The sequence below is a fragment of the Bombyx mori genome, chromosome 12, assembly GCF_030269925.1.
Source record: "Bombyx mori chromosome 12, ASM3026992v2".
In the NCBI taxonomy this organism is placed as follows: domain Eukaryota; kingdom Metazoa; phylum Arthropoda; class Insecta; order Lepidoptera; family Bombycidae; genus Bombyx; species Bombyx mori.
This window is the reverse complement of record NC_085118.1, coordinates 17052995-17075728: the sequence shown is the minus strand read 5'-3', so window position 1 is coordinate 17075728 and position 22734 is coordinate 17052995. Positions and strand designations below refer to the sequence as shown.

The 22734-nt window shown below is 37.9% G+C and overlaps 1 protein-coding gene across 1 annotated transcript in view; it reads left to right on the top strand.

Moving 5' to 3' along the window:
* The first annotated feature begins 10463 nt into the window (after nt 1-10463).
* The window catches only part of LOC119629258 (uncharacterized), a 32274-nt gene continuing 20003 nt past the window's right edge, over nt 10464-22734 (top strand). Inside the window, exons 1-2 of the mRNA XM_062671611.1 lie at nt 10464-10493; nt 14731-17669. Coding sequence (XP_062527595.1) covers nt 10464-10493; nt 14731-17669 — 2969 coding nt within the window. The remainder of the gene's footprint in view (nt 10494-14730; nt 17670-22734) is intronic.

Below are 22734 nucleotides of genomic sequence, written 5' to 3'. Positions count from 1 at the left end.
CATGTATTTGACGCACACATGCATGCATACTATTTATTGTCAAACTTTTGTTCTTGACGTCTTTTGTCAAATTGAGAATAGAATATGCTTTGTCTTTGTTAATATTTTTTATAATGTAGTCTTGGCGAAATATGTGATTATAGAAGTATAAAATACAATCATAATAGTGTACAAACTTACAATTCCAATTAATTATAGTCGAATTTCGATTACTGCGGAACCTCTAGTACCCATTATAATCCAAATTTATAATATATAGATAAATATTAATAATATATAATTATACAGAAAAAATTATTATTTAGTATTTCAGTCTCGATTTTGCAGCTTTATGTCTGATAGCACTTGCCTATAACCGTATTTCGAAACACACAATCCACTAATCCTAATTGCAGGGGATTCACTGGCGGTAGGGCTTTTTTGATCCTGCTCAGGTTAGTAGCACCATGCTGCCTATTTCTACTGTGAAGCAGTAATGTGTTTCGGTTTGAAGGGTGGAGCAGCCGTTGTACTGTATAATAGAGACTTAGAACTCATGTCTCAAGGTGGGAGGCGGAAATTACGTTCTTGATGTCTATGGGCTCCGGTAATTACTTAACACCAGATGGGCGAAGAGCTCGTTTATCAATCCAAGGGATAAAAGAAATCCAACAATCAGATTGTACCAAAATCCCACAACTTCACACAAGCTCAAAGCGCGTGCATATAACATACTTAAGTTATTACTATGGGCATAATTACTATCTCACTAGCTTACTTAGACCGTAACTCATCAGTGAGCGAACGGTACAAGAAAATCTACGTTCGTACAAAGTTTAGCTTCACTTTGTTTCCGTTTCTGTACGGAGCACGATACAATTGTAGAGTCACAGAGTGCGCAGACCAGAATGTAGAGTTTTTTTTTGTGCTTAGATGGGTGGACGAGCTCACAGCCCACCTGGTGCTAAGTGGTTACTGGAGCCCATAGACATCTACGACGTAAATGCGACACCCACCTCGAGATATAAGTTCTAAGGTCTCAGTATAGTTACAACGGCTACCCCACCCTTAGAACCGAAACGCATTACTGCTTCACGGCGGAAATAGGCGGGGTGGTGGTGCCTACCCGTGCGGACTCCCAAGAGGTCCTACCGCCAGTAATAATTAGACAGAGTTAAAGTTATTCGATTTTTTTTTGTCAACTTCAGAGATTTTTTAATTAGTGCGTGTGAGAAGCTACTACCAGAGAAAAAAACAAGCACAGATGGACATATATATTTTCACCTCAAAACTGTCATGACTTCTGGGTCGAAGATACATCGGCTCTTGTTACTAAGTGGAAATCGCACGTTTTAAATTCAGTTACAGGACTTATCTCACGTTGTCTATGGATGACCATTTAATGTCAGATGAGCCACGAGTTGAAGCTACCGGTATCCAGTAATGCAGAGAAACGACCTTATAATTAATCCCTTTTGTAGGGCAGAATACCTGCATAAAATAATTGGAAACGACAAGGGGAATTTCTTAAATGAACGGGCTTTTTGTTCGGTAGACAGTCCGAATATTTTAGAATCAAAGGTTGCGATTGATCCCGGGAATTATCCAGACTTTCGGAATTTGTATTATGCAAACTTATCTTGAAAATGTCCTTAGCACGATTCAGGTTTTCACCAAATATTTTCCGTGGTAGTCGTTAGCGGCTCTGTCTGTTGAACTGAGGGTCGTGGGCCCGATTCCCACATCGGGCAAACATTCGTGTGTTGAACAGATTCGATTTGCTCTTTGTCTGGGTGTTTATTATCTATATATGTATATTTTTAAAGGTGTATAAGTATGTATGTCAGGTGCTCTGCCACTCATAACGCAGGTAATCCTAATTTGGGAGTAGATGACCATGCGTGACTTATTTCGAGTTGTCAATCATCATTTCGTCGCTGTCAAAGCAAAATCTGTTATGTGCAAAAACTCTATTTTGAATTAACGAGTAAAAACATTTTCGTATATAATTTTATATGAAGTTGAATTTTTAAGAACTATATCAAATGAAAGCTATATATAAGTATTAAAGCTATATATACACATAAAAATTTTTTTATACGGTAGATAGGGCTGTGAACTATACGACAAGGTGAAAAAGTAAAAATCTCAAAATGTGTACATAGCAGATTTTGGTTTGACAACGTCGATTATCTATATTATTATGTGGTTTATTTACACCAAAAATGTTCCGGCTCAAGAAATAAATGATTAAATCAGAAGGTGGCCTCTCTGTAATCTGTTTCCTCAATGTCTTCGTAGATGATGCTACGGCGTAGTCGCTAATGTAGCACAGCGCTGCTACGAGCTCACGTTTGATCGACTTGTATAATTGTGTTTCAAGTTGAATCACAAGGTTCTGGATTTATATACTCCTTATAATATTGACGAATTCAATATTACACTAAGTTTATTGTTCAGTGGTACAAAGTTTGTAATGATTCAATTTGTTTTGTTTATGAGACATTTGTTGTTATCATACTGTTAGGTCATATACAAAATATTGTTAAAAAAAAATCGGTTGTCTGTAAAGTCGGTTTACTGACGATAGTTGAACGTGACAACGTCATAAGGAAATACTGATGGAATGGTTTCGTTTTTTAAAAGAATTTTTAATTTTATTTGTTTGATAGATATTTTGTATGGATATAGAGAAGGAGGTAAATAGAAATCACTATTGAATTGATCGTGACGCTTCAATTTCTCTCATGACGTTTTCAATGTTCAAATTAGACTCGAATTGACTACGGCGTTCCATGATCGCGTCTTTATTGTCGTCAAATAATTGGAGAAATTTATTGCCAGTTTAGCCACGTGATGGTGGAACGCCTCAGAGCGAGGTAACGCCGCATGAGTCATGTTTTTTCGTGGGCTCTATCGAATTATAAGACGTTGTCACGTCAAAAAATTACAATTATCCTCTAAAAGGTATCTCAATGATCAGTTATTAACAAAGAGTTTTATTTACACTCAGATTCTATGATACAATTACAATTTATAAGAATAAAAGTTCAAGTTAACTAGAGAAACAAATCGAACAGTAAAATCGAACGGACTTACAAATCTCACGAATAAAACCGAGACAAGGTCCGCATGCCATTGAGTTAAGAAATGTAGGAGCCGCGAACATTTCTCGTACGGTTTTTTATAGAACAAAAAAAGTGAAGCATCCAGCTATATTGCAATTAAGAATTCTACCTTATATCACTATATAGGTTGCCGCATCTATTATTAGTAAATTATTGTTACGCGCTGGGATTCGAGATAAATAAAATTCTACCGGATTACAAGTTAATACTGTATTAATTACTTAGAACACTTGAAACACTACAAAAACACTTTAAAATTCTCAATTCACTTCTTCCGCTTTGCTTCAAGTGATCCGTTTGCTGTTTCGCTTCGTGTAGTTCCGATCGCTGACTGTCTGCGTGCCATCTCTGCAACGCTTTTATAGTCGAGATGAAATCCCTAGAATCGTCGAGAATATTCCACAAAAGTCCACAGTATTGTGTGTTTCCGCTATACGACAATAGATGGCGTTGTACGTCTTGAGCGTTCTAGATGCTACTAGATCCTTCGATATTCGGTCAACTATTCGGCGATAGGTGGCGTTACTCTTACCAGCGTAACATTATTAATTTGACCGTGACCGTCTATGTATCTGCACCAATAAAAGCCTTATTCCAAGTATCATTTTATAAATGTTTACCGCAACGTCCGAAGATCGTTTTATCTATACTGTGTTCAAACGCAAGAGCTTTATCTAGACGAGTCTAAGTCTCCTTCGTGTTGCGGATTAACATTAGTTCCCTGTCTTTGTTCTGATAAAGGGATCCGGACTCAGGGCAATGTTTCTTCGTGACGCTGAAGATTTATAAAGATTCGACACTGTTCTATTCATTTTAGTTTCTTCGACTTAAAGGTGTTAAGACTTGTATCGGACTACATTGTGAGTAAATTGATGATCTACATAGTGTAGTGTGGAACGTATTTTATGACTATCGTATAAAGCTATTTTTATTGGAAAGATTGCACAATTGCTTCGCTGCAGACTTAGGTTGTTCATATACTACCGTAGTAGTTTGTATCGTTCCGACAATCAGTGTTTAAGATAGGATCTAGAGAGCTAGGAATGAGGTTAGGAATACGTGATGATAATTGAGTCATAGAAAGATCACTTTTGTTTCAAAGCCTGGAATAGTGATTAATATGTAGTTAGCATTAATTTATTTTAACTAGTGATGTTTATTATTAGCAGTCTATATCTTGATATAATATGTGAGAAGTATTTGTGATTAAAATGAAACAAAATGTCTTGTTGCTATAAATAGGTAGACAATCCACAGTCTAGCTATTTTTAACTGGTTCTGTTACGTAGAGACACCCCTACGTAGAGTCTGTTTCGCATATTGAGTGAGGTAAGACTGAGCTGTCAATTGTTTTGCGTGACGCCTGTCCCAATCTCTGAATCGAAACGTGTGGTTGTTTCGCGGGTGAAGAGGACTACATAGTCGTAACTACGCTGTGAACTTACAATACTCTTGACTGCCAGTAAAACCTCAAAACAATAGTGCGGTCTCAAAATAAGTATTCTGGATGATGTGGTTTTTTTATTGTATATATTTTGGATGTGTGGACGAGCTCACAGCCCACCTGATGTTAAATGGTTACTGGAACCCATAGGCATCTACAACGTAAATGCACCCACCTTGAGATATAAGTTCTAAGATCTCAGTATATTTACAACGGCTGCCCTACCCTTATAAAAAATACCATTATTCAGTTGGTTCTAAAATACCTTATAATTGTAATAAATAAATAAAAAGTTTTCAAAGTCACGTTTCGCAGGCCGTAATGAACAAAAAAAAAACAAATATCAATAATAGTATGAGCACATTCTGCTTTGATAATAATGAGCCCGTTTATATTCGCTTTTTAGTTTCGTGTTTGTAAAAGTATTTTTTCATCAAAGTTACGTAAAATTTTGCAAAACGTAAAACGGGAGAACGTTTGAAAACCTTTCGTCGTGGGCGAAAATATCACAGTTCAAAGTTAATTTCGGCTAATTGGAATTCCGATCTGTCTAGTTCCGGCAGACTAACTTAGTTTAAATCCTAGTTCCCTCGTTATTAGTTCACTCGTTTGCTGACCTCCAGGCGATTGAGGAACTTCACATATTGCACTCAATTACTGTTTGCACAAAGAGCTATGCGAGCGTGTAAATTATATTAATCTGTTTGTTTTTCCAAAGGAAAGTACAATTGATGTTTGATGAATGATTATAATTTTGTGTGTTCATATATGTGTGTGCTAATAGTCTACGAAAATTGAGTTGAACAAGCTTTTAAAGAAATTTACGTTAACTAAAGACGTATAGATAATAAATTGGGCGTGTGGCAGCGCCGGTAAATCGTGTTCAAAGTTATAAGTCATTGCGTATTTGTTGAATCGATACTTTTGGTACCAGTCCTTGCTTGGTACTAGGTAATAGTATTTTCTGTAATAAAGTTGTAAAAAACTTTTAAGCAGTAGTATTGAGGGCAAATAATGTTATAGAAAAAAGGCAACCTTACTGTTTATCAATTCTTCAATGAAATAATCAAAAGCGCAGACAATAAGGAATTAGGAACCAATGTTTCCGATAATTTCAGTAAGGTCAATTGGATTACTATTTTAAGAAATTTACAGCTAAAAAGTAAATAGTATGCTGGTACCTAGAAGTGACATAAGCTCTGTTTGAAAGTTCTTAAAATGAAAATGAAAATGACAAGTGGCTCCGTCAAAAAGTTCGAGAGAAAGACTAATCCGACTTAATATTAATACTAATGTTATCAATAGTTGTGAATAATGTCCACGAGTGCTCACAAGTCTTGCCTGCTACGGTAAACTCAAGCGAATTCAAAACATTCCTCACAAAATTCTAATTAGCTGTGAAAATATTATACCGCTTCATTCCACTTCACAAACTATATTTGTAATTCTAATCCTAGCCGTTATCCTTCCCCTGAGATCTGATGAACAAGTTGGATTCATATTGTATTGTCCTGGATCCCTTGTGATTTATACAGACGGAGTGAAGCTATGGTTATATTAATGCGGATATATCTTGTAGCTTGTTTTTAGTTATATTTTATATTTAGTTATATTTATTGGGGGTGAGACCTATTGTGAGTCCGCACGGGTAGGTACCACCACCCCGCATATTTCTGCCGTGAAGCAGTAATGCGTTTCGGTTTGAAGGGTGGGGCAGCCGTTGTAACTATACTAAGACCTCAGAACTTGTATCTTAAGATGGGTGGCGCATTTAAGTTGTAAATGTCTATGGGCTCCAGTAACTACTTAATACCAGGTACGCTGTGAGCTCGTCCACCCATCTAAGCAATAAACATTTTTTTTACATTTTTTGTATAAAAATAGAAGCTTCGAATTAGGAGAAATATCTGATTGTGAATTTGCGGAAATGTTTGAATCGATACGCTTTGGTAAAAATGGCTTGGAATCGTACTTTATGTGCATTTTTGAAGCAAAGTAACCTTAAAGCCCAATGATGGTAAGTGGCTCCCATTGCTCATGGACAGCAATGTCATGGGCACAGTCAAGCTTTTGACTTCGTGTTTCAAGATGTTAGTAGTCCCGGTAATCACTCTACATCAGCTTGTATTTTCAAATAAGATCCTTGGTGTAGTCGTAACATCTATCCTTGAGATCTCTATCCTGGAGATCAGATTCCGTACCCGGGTAGCAATTTTTCCAATTAAACATGTACTTAGAATACAATTGAAACTTTGGCTTTTATATTTATTGCTTTTGAGGTCTGGTGGTAAGATGTCTTGTGAGTCCGCGCGGGTGGGTACCACCACCCTGCCTATTTCTGTCGTGAAGCAGTGATGCGTTTCGGTTCGAAGGGTGGGGTAGCCGTAGTAACTATACTGAAACCTTAGAACTTATATCTCAAGGTGGGTGGCGCATTTACGTTGTAGATGTCTATGGGCTCCACTGAACACCAAGTGGGCTGTGAAGTCGTCCAACCATCTAAGCAATAAAAAAAGAACAGGCTCACGGCGCATTTAATGTTATGTGGTAAACGGAACTCATAGACATCGTGTATGCCACTGCCCACCATGTCTCAATAGTTAAACATCGAAGACCCAGTTGTATCGTGTAATGACTGATCAGCCCTTTCAAACATGAGCGCACAATACGTTCTGCCACCACTATATGTCTCATGATGGGTGGTGGAATTCACGTCAACATGTCTATGGGCTTCGGTACCAGCATAACATCACGCGGAGAGCTCTTCCATTCGTTTAGTAAATAATAATAATAAGTCTCAACAAAAAGTCGACAGTGGCCCAAATGCAAAATGCCCGTATAGTTCACCGGCTTCTCTCCCAATAGTCCCTAACGTTGTGGCAGATTGTTGCCCACCTCGCCGGAGTGTGTCCTGCCGTCTTCTCAGGCGAGGCAGTGTCTAATACACATAATAAAATCATGACCTAGAATACTATTTACATATTTACATATTTTACTCACTGGTGGTAGGACCTCTTGGGAGTCCGCACGGGTAGGTACCACCACCCCGCCTATTTCCGCCGTGAAGCAGTAATGCGTTTCGGTTCGAAGGGTGGGGTAGCCGTTGTAACTATACTGAGATCTTAGAACTTATATCTCGAGGTGAGTGGCGCATTTACGTTGTAGATGTCTATGGGCTCCAGCAACCACTTAACACCAGGTGGGCTGTGAGCTCGTCCATCCATCTAAGCAATAAAAAAAAAAAAAAAAAAAAAAAAAAAAATTTAACAAATTGAGAGATTACGCAGATGGCATCAACAATATAATATTAACCAATGATCTTCACACTAGGCATAGCCTGTATCGTGAGAAAATGTTTTTCTCTATCCATAAAAACAAAGGATCGTTGTCTTAATTTTAAAGTTATTTTTGCTACGAAGCATAATAAATAGTCAAGATTAGAGCCGCAGATGATTTAGCGGTCCAATTAAACTTGATGCTTTTTATAGAGCGTATCCCGAGAGTTCGACTATAACTGCTTCAAGAACTTGAATTGCCGAAGGGGGACAACTTTCAAGAGATGTTCGAAGTCTCGATCCCAATTATGTTCGACGATTTTTTCACGAATTAATAACATGTAAATTTAATAGTTTAGCATTATGATTAAAGAAAACTCCAATATAAAAATGTATCTATATATTAATACGTGAAGCAAAAACTTTGTATCCCTTTTTACGAAAATTGCGCGGACGGAGGAGTATGAAATTTTCCACACTTATAGAGAATATAGAGAAGAAGTGCACAATGCTAATATTTTTTTTAAATAATGCATAAAAGATACATTAAAACAATAAAGAAAACATTACACACACACATGGTATGTATACCATGTATTTGACGCACACACGCATGCATACTATTTATTGTCAAACTTTTGTTATTGACGTCTGTGGTCAAATTGAGAATAGATTAAATATTGTTTGTCTTTGTTAATACTTTTTATAGTGTAGTTTTGGCAAAATTTGTGATTATGGAAGTATAAAATACAATCATAATAGGGTACAATTACAATGCCAATTAATTATAGTCGAATTTCGACTACTGCGGGACCTCTAGTATAGGTAATATTATAAATTTAGTGGTAGGCAGCGGCTTGGCTCTGTCCCTGTCATTGTTGAAGTCCATGGGCGACGGTAACCACTCACTATCAGGTGGGCCGTATGCTCGTCTGCCGACAAGGTCAATAACAATAAAATACATTAAAAATTTGAGAATTTTTTGCTTTATTTTTACCGCCCGTGTGTTTTTCGCTGTGATCATGATAACAAGATTGACCGTACGATAATGTTTATAGCATGACGTCCACTTAGTGAATCAGTATGTTTTATGTTATTCAATAAAAGCCAAAGAGATGCTTTAGTAATGCCAGCATTCCTACACGACCAAGCGAGTCGGATACAAGCACACATTTCCTGTTAGACGCAAATTTATTACTTCATTCTCAGTTCACGCGTGTGCGCCTTAAGTGATATGTAAATATTGTAAGAACGTAAAAGTATGGAATCACTGAAGACATCTCGCGTTATAAATAATACATTCATTGAAGAATTTGCGTAAGAGTACTCAGATGCGTTCTGTTCTGTTTTTGTGTAGGTACTGGAATGTTTTGAAGTGAAACTTCTTTAGAATCGTTGTGATATCAAACTCGATGAAACGAAACGAAAAAATAAGTGTGCCGTGATTGGCTTGCCGAAGCGGCTCCGAGCGGCGCCGACAAATCACGAAGCGCTCCACACGGTCTCGCGTCCCCGATTAGTTCAGTGTGTTTTTGACGTCCGTGCACGCTGTCGTGGCTCTCGGAGCGCCTTGAGATACTTTATTTCTATTTAGTTTGTTGTCATGCAGGCGGTTTCCCCAGGGTGAGGCTGCTCCATTGCATTGCGAGTTGTTGACCCTTGCGATTATTTTTATATTTTATAAGTTTCACTTCTACCGTGTGCGAATTGCACACACACACTTTTTTTTCTATATGCCGGCAGTACTTAATCTGGAGTAACACCTGATAAATAGTAACTATTATGCATCATTTCATTCTCCTGCTCTTCTCCAAGTCACCTGGGGTCGGCGTAACATGTTTTCTCCTTCCATACTCCTCTATCATATACGATTTCCTCGCTCCTTCGCTTCCTTTTACAAATATCGTCTTTCAGGCAATCCATCCATTTCTTCTTAGGTTTACCTCTTCCTCTATATTAAAATAGTAATAAAATAATAAAAAGTAACGAACATAATTAAAAAAAATTTTTTTTAAATGTTGTCTACGTATTGGTGCACGGAAGTTATAGTCGCAGCCGTAGGAAAATATCAAGTCCATGGAGTCAAAGCGCTAGATTCTTAATCTTTTTCCTGGGTTGTCCGCTGATTGAAGTTTCTTCGGGAGCATAGAGGACGGCTTAAATCAAACTTATTACCGTTTATTACCTACACTTTGGAAATACATATTACGATCGCTTCAATCTTTAATTCTTTGTTGGGTATCTTAGATTTCTGTACTTGGATCTTTTAAAATTACAATACGATAATGCTTCGGACAACGACCTTTTTTTTATTGCTTACATGAGTAGACGAGCCCACAGCCCACCTGGTATTAAGTGGTTACTGGAGCCCATAGACATTTACAACGTAAATGCGCCACCCACCTTGAGATATAGTTCTAAGGTCTCAGTATAGTCACAAAGGCTGCCCCACCCTTCAAGTCGAAACGAATTCCTGCTTCACGGCTGTAATGGGCAGGGTGTGGTACCAACCCGTGCGGACTCACAAGAGGTCCTAACACCAGAAAAAATATAATTTATTGTTTAGTATTTCTCAAGGAGTGACAGCAGTGGCTTTTTTAACATAACACCATTATCTCCATTGGCTATAGAAACACGATGTGTGGGAAGCTAGCGGCACTTCTGTTGGTAAGTAGTCACCATAGCTCCATAGACATCAGTCACATCAGAGTTCCAGCTGAGACACTACCTAATGTGTGGTGTTGTTAATCCGAGATTAAAATGTATAAAAATGCCTTAAATACGAAAATCTCGCCGAGTTTAATGTATTCAAAGCTTAAACTCTAACAGCATCTTCCCTTTATTATTAGTTGAGGTATGTTAATAAAAGTGAGAACTTGTTTAAACTTGGCCCTCTCGGGGATTTTTGTAGAGGGAGTATGATTTGCTTAGTGTCTGGGATAACGTTATATCTTGTTCGAAGTTGTCCAAAATATACAACAAGTGTTCTTGCGTGTACTTCCTGACAATACAATAATTTCATTTAACGTCTTTAACGTCGTTCTTTCCAATTTGGTTTAATTACGTGCGGGGTCTTCGAGCTTACGGACCAGCTTTTTTCTCTTGTGGGGAGACCAATATAGGGTTCACCTAATATTAAGTGGTTATCGTAGCTCATGCATGTCAGTAACGGTAAGGACGGTGCCATGCCGTTGATTACCGCTGACGACTCCACAGGCTTTGTTTGAAGAAGAACATGTCATAGCGCTCGGGAAATACTTTTCACTCTTGCGTAATTGCTCAGAATCTTTCTATAGTGTAGTGAGTATGATTTTGTACTTTAAGTATAGCGGCCTTGTCATTTGAGAGTTCACCAAAACCCCTGTGCGTTCATACATACATTTTATTATAATTGTAGAAAGAATTTATAAAACGTCCGCTGAACTGAAACAGATGTAATGGCGATATCTCCTCGTCTGGGTCGCGTTACACTCACAAGTAATTAGCCTAATTTCGGTTTAATTATTGATTACACGATTTGTTCTTAGAGACTTGATGTGGAAGACGTTGGAAACATTTTCACGCGGTACCAGCTACAAAGTTGCATCACTCATAAAGCCGTACCGTAAAAATTTTAGAAAGTTCAAAAATCTGTAATCAAATCAACCAAGTTTAATGACATTTGCTATTATTGTGTTGACTATGTACTTATGTTGTGCAATGAAGGAGAAGTACTAGAGACAGCAAAGTTCCATGCGAGTGAAACAATTTATTGAGTATATTTATTTACTTATATTCTTTAATATATACAGAAGAAGTTGTTCAGAAAGAAAACAATTTTAATAAGGTGTATAAAGAGCGAACTTAAGTATTACATGAGATTTCTTCTAACAAATTGAAATCAGAATAATTATGTTTTAGAAGGTTGAACATAGTAACAAAGATGTAGAAAGATAAAGAATTAACATTGATTATGAAATTTGTATGTTTTTATCGAGGTAAAGTGAAAAGACAAAAAAAATATATTTAAATTGAATCAAATATATAGGTTATATCACTATAAATAGGTACTATCCATTTTTTAGCTAAGATACTTTATTTCAGAGATAACGCTCTACAACTCGCTTCTTAAAAAAAAACTTATTATTTTATACATTATTTTATATATATTATACATTATTTTATACAGCTACGTACTTATCGAGTGCTTAAAGCTTGGATACACTTTTTGAACTTAAACATTCCATTTGTTAAATTCTGCCAACAATCAACATCCATTCTTCAAATACTCGCAGTAATCAGGTCCAGCGATACTGTTAAAGTGTAGTCACATTGGTCGTATAGCCGACAGCGTCATGTGCATACCCTGGCCAATAATAGAGCGGGACCGAGATAGAGTCTTATACTGTATCTAATATATCTTTATAGACTCTAGAGGCGATACAGTGTTAAGCAATTTTATATTTTTCGTGGGTAGGTTTTACTGGCTTATGCATTAAAAATCGGTTGTCTGTAAAGTCGGTTTACTGACGATAGTTGAACGTGACAACGTCATAAGAAAATACTGATGGAATGGTTTCATTTTTCAATTATCGCAATTATCGTTGCTATAAACAATTGACACCACATTCACTTTTCACTGAACTTCATACTTGACGAAATCACGTAAATGTATTATTGTATAGCAGCTGTCCACGCTGATGCATCGCTCACTCAAGTAGGAGAGAGACAGATGTCGAACGCTGCCGAACGCGGAGGCCGACTGTGCCTCTTTGTCGTTCGTTGCGCGCTCTCACTTGCACTTCAAGCCTTAAATGGAACGCCTCAGAGCGAGGTAACGCCGCATGAGTTATGTTTTTCGTGCGTGCAGCCGGCTCCATCGAATTATAAGTCGTTGTCATGTCAAAAATACGGATAAAAAGCTTTGTATTAAACACTGCCTGAATCGTCAGTACGTCGTCGGGATATCTTACTTATAATACCACGAGTTAGTGACATGTCTGGGGTTTAATATGTAAGGCGTTCAGTGTACTCGTAACATTTTTTTAAGTAAATACGTGCGAAGTACTTGTATGTACTATATAAACTCATATACAGTCTTCGTGTTGGTTTTGTAAATAAGTTATTACTTGGAGTTTGAACATGTGTTATTCAAAACAATTTGATACTTTAGCTAATGGCAGGACGTCGATTGTCGTAACTGTGATTTCTATATGCTCTCACTCACCAACAGGTGCTTCGTTAGATCGATTGCCAATCGATAGGAGTAAAAGATTGTCTTACCACAAATACAAACCTAATTGTAATCTTAGTACAATTATCGACCTTTACAAATACTTTCAATCGATAAATGTTTATAAAATAAATGACGAGAACTATGATAAAATCAGTTTTTTAATAAAACTATGGAAATCCAGTTATGTTGTGCTGTGTATTGTTACGCCGGTAAGAGTAACGCCATTTTTCGTGGAATAGTAGAAACAATTATCAAAAGAAAATGTAAAATCGAGAATACTCGAGAAGTAACGCCATCTATTATCAAATAGCGGAAACACATATCGAAACGACTTATCTTGGGGAATGTTCTTGATAATTGTAGAGATGTCGTATTGACTATAAAAGCGCTGCAGAGATGACGCGAAGGCAGTTAATCGGATCTACTCGAAGCGAAACAGCGAACGTATCACCTGAAGCGAAGCAGAAGAAGTGAATTCGAGAATCTTAAAGTGTTCTAAGTGTTTTTTTTTGCTTTGTTGTGTGGACGAGCTCACAGACCACCTGGTGTTAAGTGGTTACTGGAGCCCATGGACATCTGTTGTTACTAACCTTATACTCTTTGCTAATTACGATATTTTTACTTGTCAAAAGTGAAGTCAGTCGCACAATAAATGTCGTTGCAACCACACACAGTTTTTCTTTACGGATAGTACGCAAACCAAATTGAACTCTAATTACATCAATCATATTGGTCCTTCGAGCCGGATTTTTTTTGAACAAACAAGCTATCGAAGATGGACGCCGGTCAGTGAAAATATTGTTTTCCAGTAAGCCGTAAACCACATTCCAGTGATTTAAAGACAAATAATTTATACATAATTTATAAATATTACAATTTTATTCCGTTTTCTGGTTGGACGGTAATATGGATGAACTTTTGAACGTTTTAGAAGATACCGCTGCGCTCTTAAACAAAACTCAAATTAATTTGAAGAAATGTCCAAAAGCTAGATTGACAAGAGGTTATGTAGAAGCAAGAATCAAATGTATCGAAGAATATTGGACTACATTTAAGCAAACGCATCTACAATTGGTAAAAATAACACCGAAAGAACAAAGACAAGAGTTACCATATTTTCAAAATGAAGATTACTTCGTGTTCGAAGATTTGTATCTCGTCTTGTTAGCCGATTTAAAAGATCTTTTGCAATCTTTCACACAAGCAGCCGCGCCGAGTACTTTAACGTCCTCACCAAATATTTCTAAGATTATTGCGGATACCGAAAACCTTGTTCGGTTACCGAGAATCGAATTACCTAAATTCACTGGAAACTATGAAGATTGGCCTACGTTTCAAGACCTATTTACCTCCTTAGTGGATAAGAACCCGGCTTTAAGTGACGTACAAAAGTTACATTATCTTAAGAGTACAGTCAGCTGCGAGGCAGAAGCATTATTAAAACCTATTCAAGTCACGGAAAACAATTATAAAAAAGCATGGAATATTTTGAAGTCAAGGTATGGAAATAAAAGATTAATAATTAACTCAGTTTTGAAGAAATTATTTAATCAGAAGAAAATTAGTTCTCAGTCTGCAAATCAATTAAAAAATTTATTAGACGTCACGACAGATTGTTTGAATAATTTAGAAAATTTAAATATACCTACGACCTCCTGGGATCCTATAATTATATTCCTTGTGATACAGAAGTTGGACCCGGAGTCCCACAAAGAATGGGAGCAGACAGCTTATTCAAAATTAGAGGACGAACTACCAACTTGGGAGAATTTTAAGGATTTCCTGCAGTCAAGATACCGTACCTTAGAACTTGTATTGTCCGTGTCAGGGACTTGTAGCAGCCGTGACAAACCTGTAAGAGAACGTTCACACTTAGTAACTGCCACAGCCACCACGTCACAGCCAAATGAAAGAACTTGCGTGCTCTGTAAAGAAAAACATACATTATGTCATTGTAAGAATTTTACCAAACTGCAACCTAAAGAAAGAGCTGATTATGTCAAGACCAACAATCTGTGTTTTAACTGTTTGTTGCCTGGGCATTCTGCTTACCAGTGTAAGTTACAAATGTCCTGTCGCCTATGTAGAAGACGGCATCACACTCTTCTCCACCGCCATCAAGACTCGGCACAAACTGAGGAAAGGAATCAACCGAGTGCATCTCACCACGGGGTAGAAGAGAAAGAAGAGGTTATAAATAGCATGGTGGCGTCACATCACAGTACTAAACAAAGCACAGCACTACTAGCCACAGCGATGGTTTTAGCGAGGAACGAGCATAACCAAACCGTTGTTCTTCGTGCGCTAGTAGACCAAGGTTCGCAGGCTTCATTTTTAAGCGAGAAGGCGGCTCAAATGCTCAAACTTACCAGGCAATCAGCGAGAGGAAGTATCATCGGGGTGGGATCTACTAGGACTAATGTTGATCACGTGGTTCAACTTAAGATTGGCTCCCGCTGGAATCCAAGCTTCGAAATCAACATACAAGCATATGTTATGAGTAAAGAGTTGACCACGAAGATCCCCTCCAAAGCTGTAACTGTCACACATTGGCCACATCTAGAAGGACTCAACCTGGCAGATCCAGACTACTTCCAACCAGGTTCTATAGACTTACTTCTTGGTGTTAAAGAGTATGCACAGATTGTGCAACCAACACTTATTAAGGGCCCTCCAGGTTCTCCATGTGCCCAAGAAACCAACCTGGGGTGGATCCTCTTCGGAGAAATCGATAATAACCGCGAAAATGAATCATTTCTGGTCCTTCATCATCAAGTCCATATAGATCATATGTTGAAATCCCTCTGGGAAATAGACAATGATAAAAAGAGAATATTAACAAAGGAAGAAAAGCTATGTGAAACAATATATGAAAGCACACATACGAGAAATAGTGAAGGAAGATATCTAGTAAGGCTGCCATTTAATACAAAGAATCCAATTTCGATTGATGGAAATACGAAAGAAATAGCTAGAAAGAGGTTACTTCAGCTAGAAAGAAGATTTAAGAAAGAAACTAAACTGAAAGAAGATTATACAAAGGTCATGCAAGAATACATAAAAGCTAACTACATGGAAGAAATACCTAAGAATGAAATAAATGAGAGAAAATCAGTATACTTACCTCATCACGCCGTGATACACGCAGACAGAGAAACTTCTAAGACACGCGTAGTATTTGATGCTTCAGCGAAGGGCTCTAACTGCGTTTCCCTAAACGATGAATTGCTTGTAGGTCCGCAACTGCAAGAGGACTTAAGGAACATACTTATGAGATCGAGATTACATCGTGTTTGCTATGCAAGTGATATACAAAAGATGTACCTGCAAATATTACTTTATGAAGAAGACGCCGATCGATATCAACGCCTTTTGTGGAGAGAGAATGAATTAGACCCGATTAAAGAATATCGTATGCTTCGTGTTACATTTGGCACAGCGGCGGCCCCTCACCTGGCTGTAAGAACGCTTCACCAGGTGGCGGACGATGAAGGTCGAAATCATCCAATGGCTGTTCGAATTATTAAAGAAGATTTTTACATGGACGATCTAATGTCGGGGGAGAGCAGTGCTCCTGAAGCCATAAAGAGAGCACAAGAAGTAGATAATATTCTACAGAAAGGTGGATTTGTATTATCAAAATGGTCATCCAATTCTGCTGAATTTTTGAAATCTATCGAACCAAACAAACGGACATCTCGAGCACAGTTGGATTTTAAATTGGATGGAAATGTACAAGCCCTAGGTTTGATCTGGAACCTGGGCACAGATCAGTTTCAGTACAAAGTTAACTTACCAGCAAGGTCAAGCAGTATTACAAAGAGAGGCATACTATCTGATATTCAAAGACTTTTTGACCCACTGGGATGGATCGCCCCTAGCTTAATTTTGGCTAAGATACTCATACAAAGGCTATGGCTAGAACCGATTGGCTGGGATGACGAGATTAACCAATCGCTGTTACACGATTGGCTGACAATTAGAGAAGACTTTGAACATGTAAAAGAGATAGGTATTCCAAGATGGCTAAACACAGTAAGCACACAGATGGAAAACATCGAGGTTCATGGTTTCAGCGATGCTTCCATGAAAGCCTATGCTGCGGTAGCTTACATTCGTGTGAAGAGGGAAGATGGTTCAGTATTCACCAATCTATTAGCTGCCCGTACTAGAGTGGCACCACTCCGTACCGTGTCTCTACCACGCCTGGAGTTATGTGGGGCGCTGTTATTAGCAAGGTTACTTAAGCAAATAGAAAATGCAATGCGTATACCTACTTCTAACATCTATGCATGGACAGATTCATCAATTGTTCTTGCATGGCTATCTGGTGATCCTCATAGATGGAAGACATTCGTGGCGAACCGGGTCGTAGAAATTGTAGAGAATGTAAACACACATCGATGGTTCCATGTAGCTTCGGAAGAGAATCCTGCAGACATCGGGTCGCGAGGCATGCTGCTGGCGGACTTGAAACAGAAAGAGTTGTGGTGGACAGGGCCCAAGTGGTTATGCAAAAAAGAAATAATATACAGTAAGCCAGGAATAACAGAAACAGAATTGGAAATGAAACCAATAAAATTAAATACTTACCACAATGCAGAAGAATTAAAACCTTTAACCGCTCAGTTTGAAGATTTTGATACGTTACCAGAATTACTAAAAACTATTATTTACTGTAAAAGATTTTTAAGATACAAAAGTAATTTAAGTACGAGCAAGGAAATAACTACACAAGAATTTGAAGAGGCGCTTATCACATGCATTAAGTTAGTACAACAAGAATTCAAAGAAGAAATAGATCGGCTCAGAGATAAGAAACAAGTTAGAAGAAAAAGTAAATTACGATCGCTAAACCCATACCTGGATGAGAATCATATCCTCAGGGTGGGCGGTCGCCTTAAACATACTAACTTACCTGATGACCGAAAACACCCAATTATTCTTGGAAATAACAACACCCTAGTACACTTGATCGTTGCTGACGCCCATATCAAGACACTACATGGAGGGATTCAGTTAATGTTAAGTTATTTCAGATCAAAATATTGGATCCTAAGGGCAAAATCAATAACAAATTTATGTCGTTTGCCGGTGGATTCCACTCGGTGAAAGGTCATCTTGTAATTTTGTCAAGATTCTCTACCAATGTCACTGCAGCAATATTATAACTAAGTCGCAAGTTAAGCATATTGTATTATGATGTCTAGTATTTAAGCAACCTTTGTTTCGTTTTGTAGAATATTGTTTTGAAGTCACCTTGACGTTGTAATTAGTGCAATAGATTTAGAAAGAACTTAGTAGTCCTTTGGTGGGCGGTATGTTGTTACTAACCTTATACTCTTTGCTAATTACGATATTTTTACTTGTCAAAAGTGAAGTCAGTCGCACAATAAATGTCGTTGCAACCACACACAGTTTTTCTTTACGGATAGTACGCAAACCAAATTGAACTCTAATTACATCAATCAACATCTATAACGTAAATACCCCACCCACCTTGAGATATAAGTTCTAAGATCTCAGTATAGTTAAACGGCTGCCCCACCCTTCAAACCGAAACGCATTACTGCTTCACGGCAGAAATAGGCAGGGCGGTGGTACCTACCCGCGCGGACTCACAAGAGGTCCTACCACCAGTGTTTAATAGATTTTCAATTAGTACTTTGGTGAAAGTTTTATTCATCCCGAATCCCAGCGCCTGACTGTATTAAATAGATCTGGTTATTGAAATTACCTATGTGCAACTTATTGTTCGTTGATATTACAATGGTAGAAAATTTCTTAAAGTGCAAAAAGAAATAAACTATATAGCAATAAGTTTCATCACAATCGGATGAACGTTCTAGGAAAGTTTAGAGGAAATCTTTCAAAGAAACCTTTACGTACGTAATATGAACATTTCGATGACAGATTGGGATTTTTGTATCAACAATTTTTTATTTTCTCTTTTATGTAGATACCCTACGTAAGTCACAGATAAATAATTCAGAAGTTGTTTATGATACCTTTTCGTACACATAAACAAAAGGTAGTTAGAATGAAGCCGCGAAAAATAATGCCATATAAAAAACCTTTTTAACGGGCATAAAAGCTCCAGAGTCCCGAGCCTCGTGTTACCCTAATAAATAAGCTGTACTTTTGTTCTGGGACTCAATGATTACAATACAAAAAAAGAGATTCATTATTTGAAACTAATTTTTTATACAATATATAAGAATATTTATTTACACATGGTACGCAAATCAATTGGGCATGCCAAATTGTGATTGAAGCAACATCTCAGACGGCTCAGAGCTCCATGCTTATAAATTTTACGTTTCGGGACAGAGATTTTAGAACTTTAGCGGTAAGCTTGGTGGTGTTCACGGCGACGCTCACAACTTGCCATTAGACGGGCCATTGGCTTGTTTGGTATTGACAACAAAAAAACCGGAGGATCGGACACTGCTAATGGTCTCTCCGGCTTTTCATTGAGCTTATACTGATACGGGTTTTCCATTAAATGTGGCTGCTGCTGTTACATTGTGCTGCTCTTGATTGCCGTGTTGTTATTAAACAGACTAAGGGTTGTCCTAAAAGACTTGGGCAAACTGGGCTAAAGAAGGATATGCGAGAGAGAGGTGTTAATGGACACATGTCGTATGACAGGCTTGAATGGAAAAAGAGATGCTGTGCCGTACCTACATAATGTTGAATAAGGCCAACTCTCTCTTACTGGTGGTAGGACCTCTTGTGAGTCCGCGCAGATAGGTATCACCACCCTGCCTATATCTGCCGTGAAGCAGTAATGCGTTTCGGTTTGAAGGGTGAGGCAGCCGTTGTAACTATACTGAGACCCTTAGAACTTATATCTCAAGGTGGGTGGCGCATTTAGGTTGTAGATGTCTATGGGCTCCAGTAACCACTTAACACCAGGTGGGTTGTGAGCCCGTCCACCCATTTAAGCAATAAAAAAAAACACATACTAGTTCGCACAATTTAAAATTTGTGGATCTCATTGAAAATACTTTGTTTGTTTGTAAAAGGTAGTATTTGCAATTAGACCCGTTCATAGCGTACCTACTGAGCCCTCTCTGATTCAGTAACAGGTCGCCGGTGTCATAAAATTAAATAGTTTATCCTAAAAAATCCTCTTTCAGCCAAAAACCTTTGACCGAAAAAATAAAACACAAGCGCGAAAAACCACGAGACTATTCCGTGATACGCGGAAAATCCTCCTAAATCTGCGACTGTGCTCTGCGGATTCGGCACATACCGCACGAGGGGTGAACGATACACTAACATTTTTAAAGTCCACGTCCAATTTTGCAGGTTTGAAATATAATAGTTTGATTTATTATAAGTCTAATCGAATGAACCACTATTTTCTTATTGTAAGCAATCTATAATCTATCTATATATTATATATAAAAATGAATTGCTGTTCGTTAGTCTCGCTAAAACTCGAGAACGGCTGGACCGATTTGGCTAATTTTGGTCTTGAGTTATTTGTGGAAGTCTAGAGAAGGTTTAAAAGGTAAATCAATATAAAAATGCTCGGAATTAAATAAAAATAACAATTTTGTTTTCCCTTTGATGTGTCCCCCGTCGGACGGATTCCTTTTGTTAGTTTTAAGTTTATTTTATACAAAAGTTTAGGTCTTTTATTTATCGATTGAGGCACTACGAAGTCTGCCGGGTCAGCTAGTAGTTACTAACATAACTTTATATCGCGGCTGATATGTGATAATTTAGAGTTTTGTTTTCTTAGGGCGTAATGAAATCGTCGGATTTCTTGTTTCTTCTCAATTTGAAGGATGGTGTAGCTGCAGTGTGGGAGTTCAAGCGCCCAGAAACACATTATCAATGATCCATCAGAAGCACCATGTCCATATTGGGCTCATCAAGTTTCGCTACTACATCCCATATTCACCTGCGTCCAGTTGCAGTAATCAATAAATAGCTGATTATTCAATGTACAGATGTGTATGGAGAATATATACTGTGGTGAATATTTGATTAATTGAGATATAATTTGTCTACAATATTGTAAATAAGAAAGACATTAGATTTTGTCAAGGAAATTAAGGCAGTTAAGGGCGTGGGGCGTGCTTGTATCAGGACCTACACTCGAGTATACTACATTACATAATACACGGTTCTCTGGCGTGAAGCCAGTTTGCAGGGTAGGGTAGCCGTTATACAGAACAATGAAAGATCAAAGTCAACTCAAGGTGGATGGCGACGTCCACTTGGTGATGTTTATGGGATTTGGTAATAACTGAATTCTAGTTGGCCGTGAGTTTTTTTTATTGCCTTCGTAGGCAGACGACTATATGGCCCATCTGAAAGTAAATAGTTACTGTCGATAATGGATGTCAGCACTGCCAGAGACATAGCTGAGCCACTGTCTACTACTGAGGAATCTCCGCAAGCCTCGATTTAAAGAAGTACATGTCATAGCGCTCAGGAAACATAATGGAGAGTAAATCCCAGAGTCGGATGGTGCGTGCCAAACAAGATCCCTGGATGTGCGCTCACGCTTTTTTTTACAATAAAATCATTTTTTCTTACACTATTTTTAATTCAAATTTATTAAAATTTGTTTTCTATTTTTTTTTTGTTGCATTTTCTATAAAAGTGTAATTTGTAAATTTTTTTAAACAATTATTTATTTTCAGTTTTCCGTCAGTACTATAAACTGTATAAGTACGGAGACGTCTTCAAACAACGTATCAAGAAAGTTTGAGACTTGACCATACACGGAAGTTTGTAAGTTAATCACAATTAAGGGCTTCGTGTCCTCCGGGAGACCATCAATACTGGTTAGGGACGAAGGGACGACTTCTGAAAGGACAATCGCTCTTATCAAACGTAAAGAGTTGCTTGTAATTTTAGGAAGCCTGTGTTTGGGTCAGAATTTCTTTGGGATCAAAGCGATGAACGACAATAAACAATTTTATATGTAAATTAATTAATAGCTGTTAATTGAATACTTCCCTTCATTTCTATCTTGAGTACTGAACGAGGACGTGTTGTGTTGGCGAGCGTGCATAGATTGATCCTATCGTCATGACGATGTTTGCTGCGAAGCATTTTTTTATTGCTTAGATGGGTGGACGAGCTCACAGCCCACCTGGTGTTAAGTGGTTACTGGAGACCATAGACATCTACAATGTTAATGCGCCACCCACCTTGAGATATGAGTTCTAAGGTATAGTTACAACGGCTTCCCCGCCCTTCAAGCTGAAACACATTATTGCTTCACGCCAGAAATAGGTGGGGTGGTGGTACCTACGCTTCCAGACTCACAAGAGGTCCTACCACCAGTAAAAGCATTTAAAGACTCAGGTTGCAAGGATTGGTTGCAACATAATGGAGACTCTGCTCTTACTTCCCAATGTCAGCTGAGCTACATCTAGATACTGTGATAATCGCTTAACATCTTCCAGATTCATCCTAATATAAACGCGCACACAATAACACGCACCTACTTAAATGATAGCAATAATAACACCTAATGATCTCTCAACACTAGTCCGCGACATCTGTTCATGACTTAACCTAACCTAATCTATCCTAAGAAGGAGGGCACCTGGAGATAAGTAATACAGGTCTTTGAACTTACTTTGACTTCAGCTCTTTCAAAGGCTAACAAAATAAATTATAAGGTCAAACTCTATGTGTATTTGTACTGTACCTTTAAGAGAG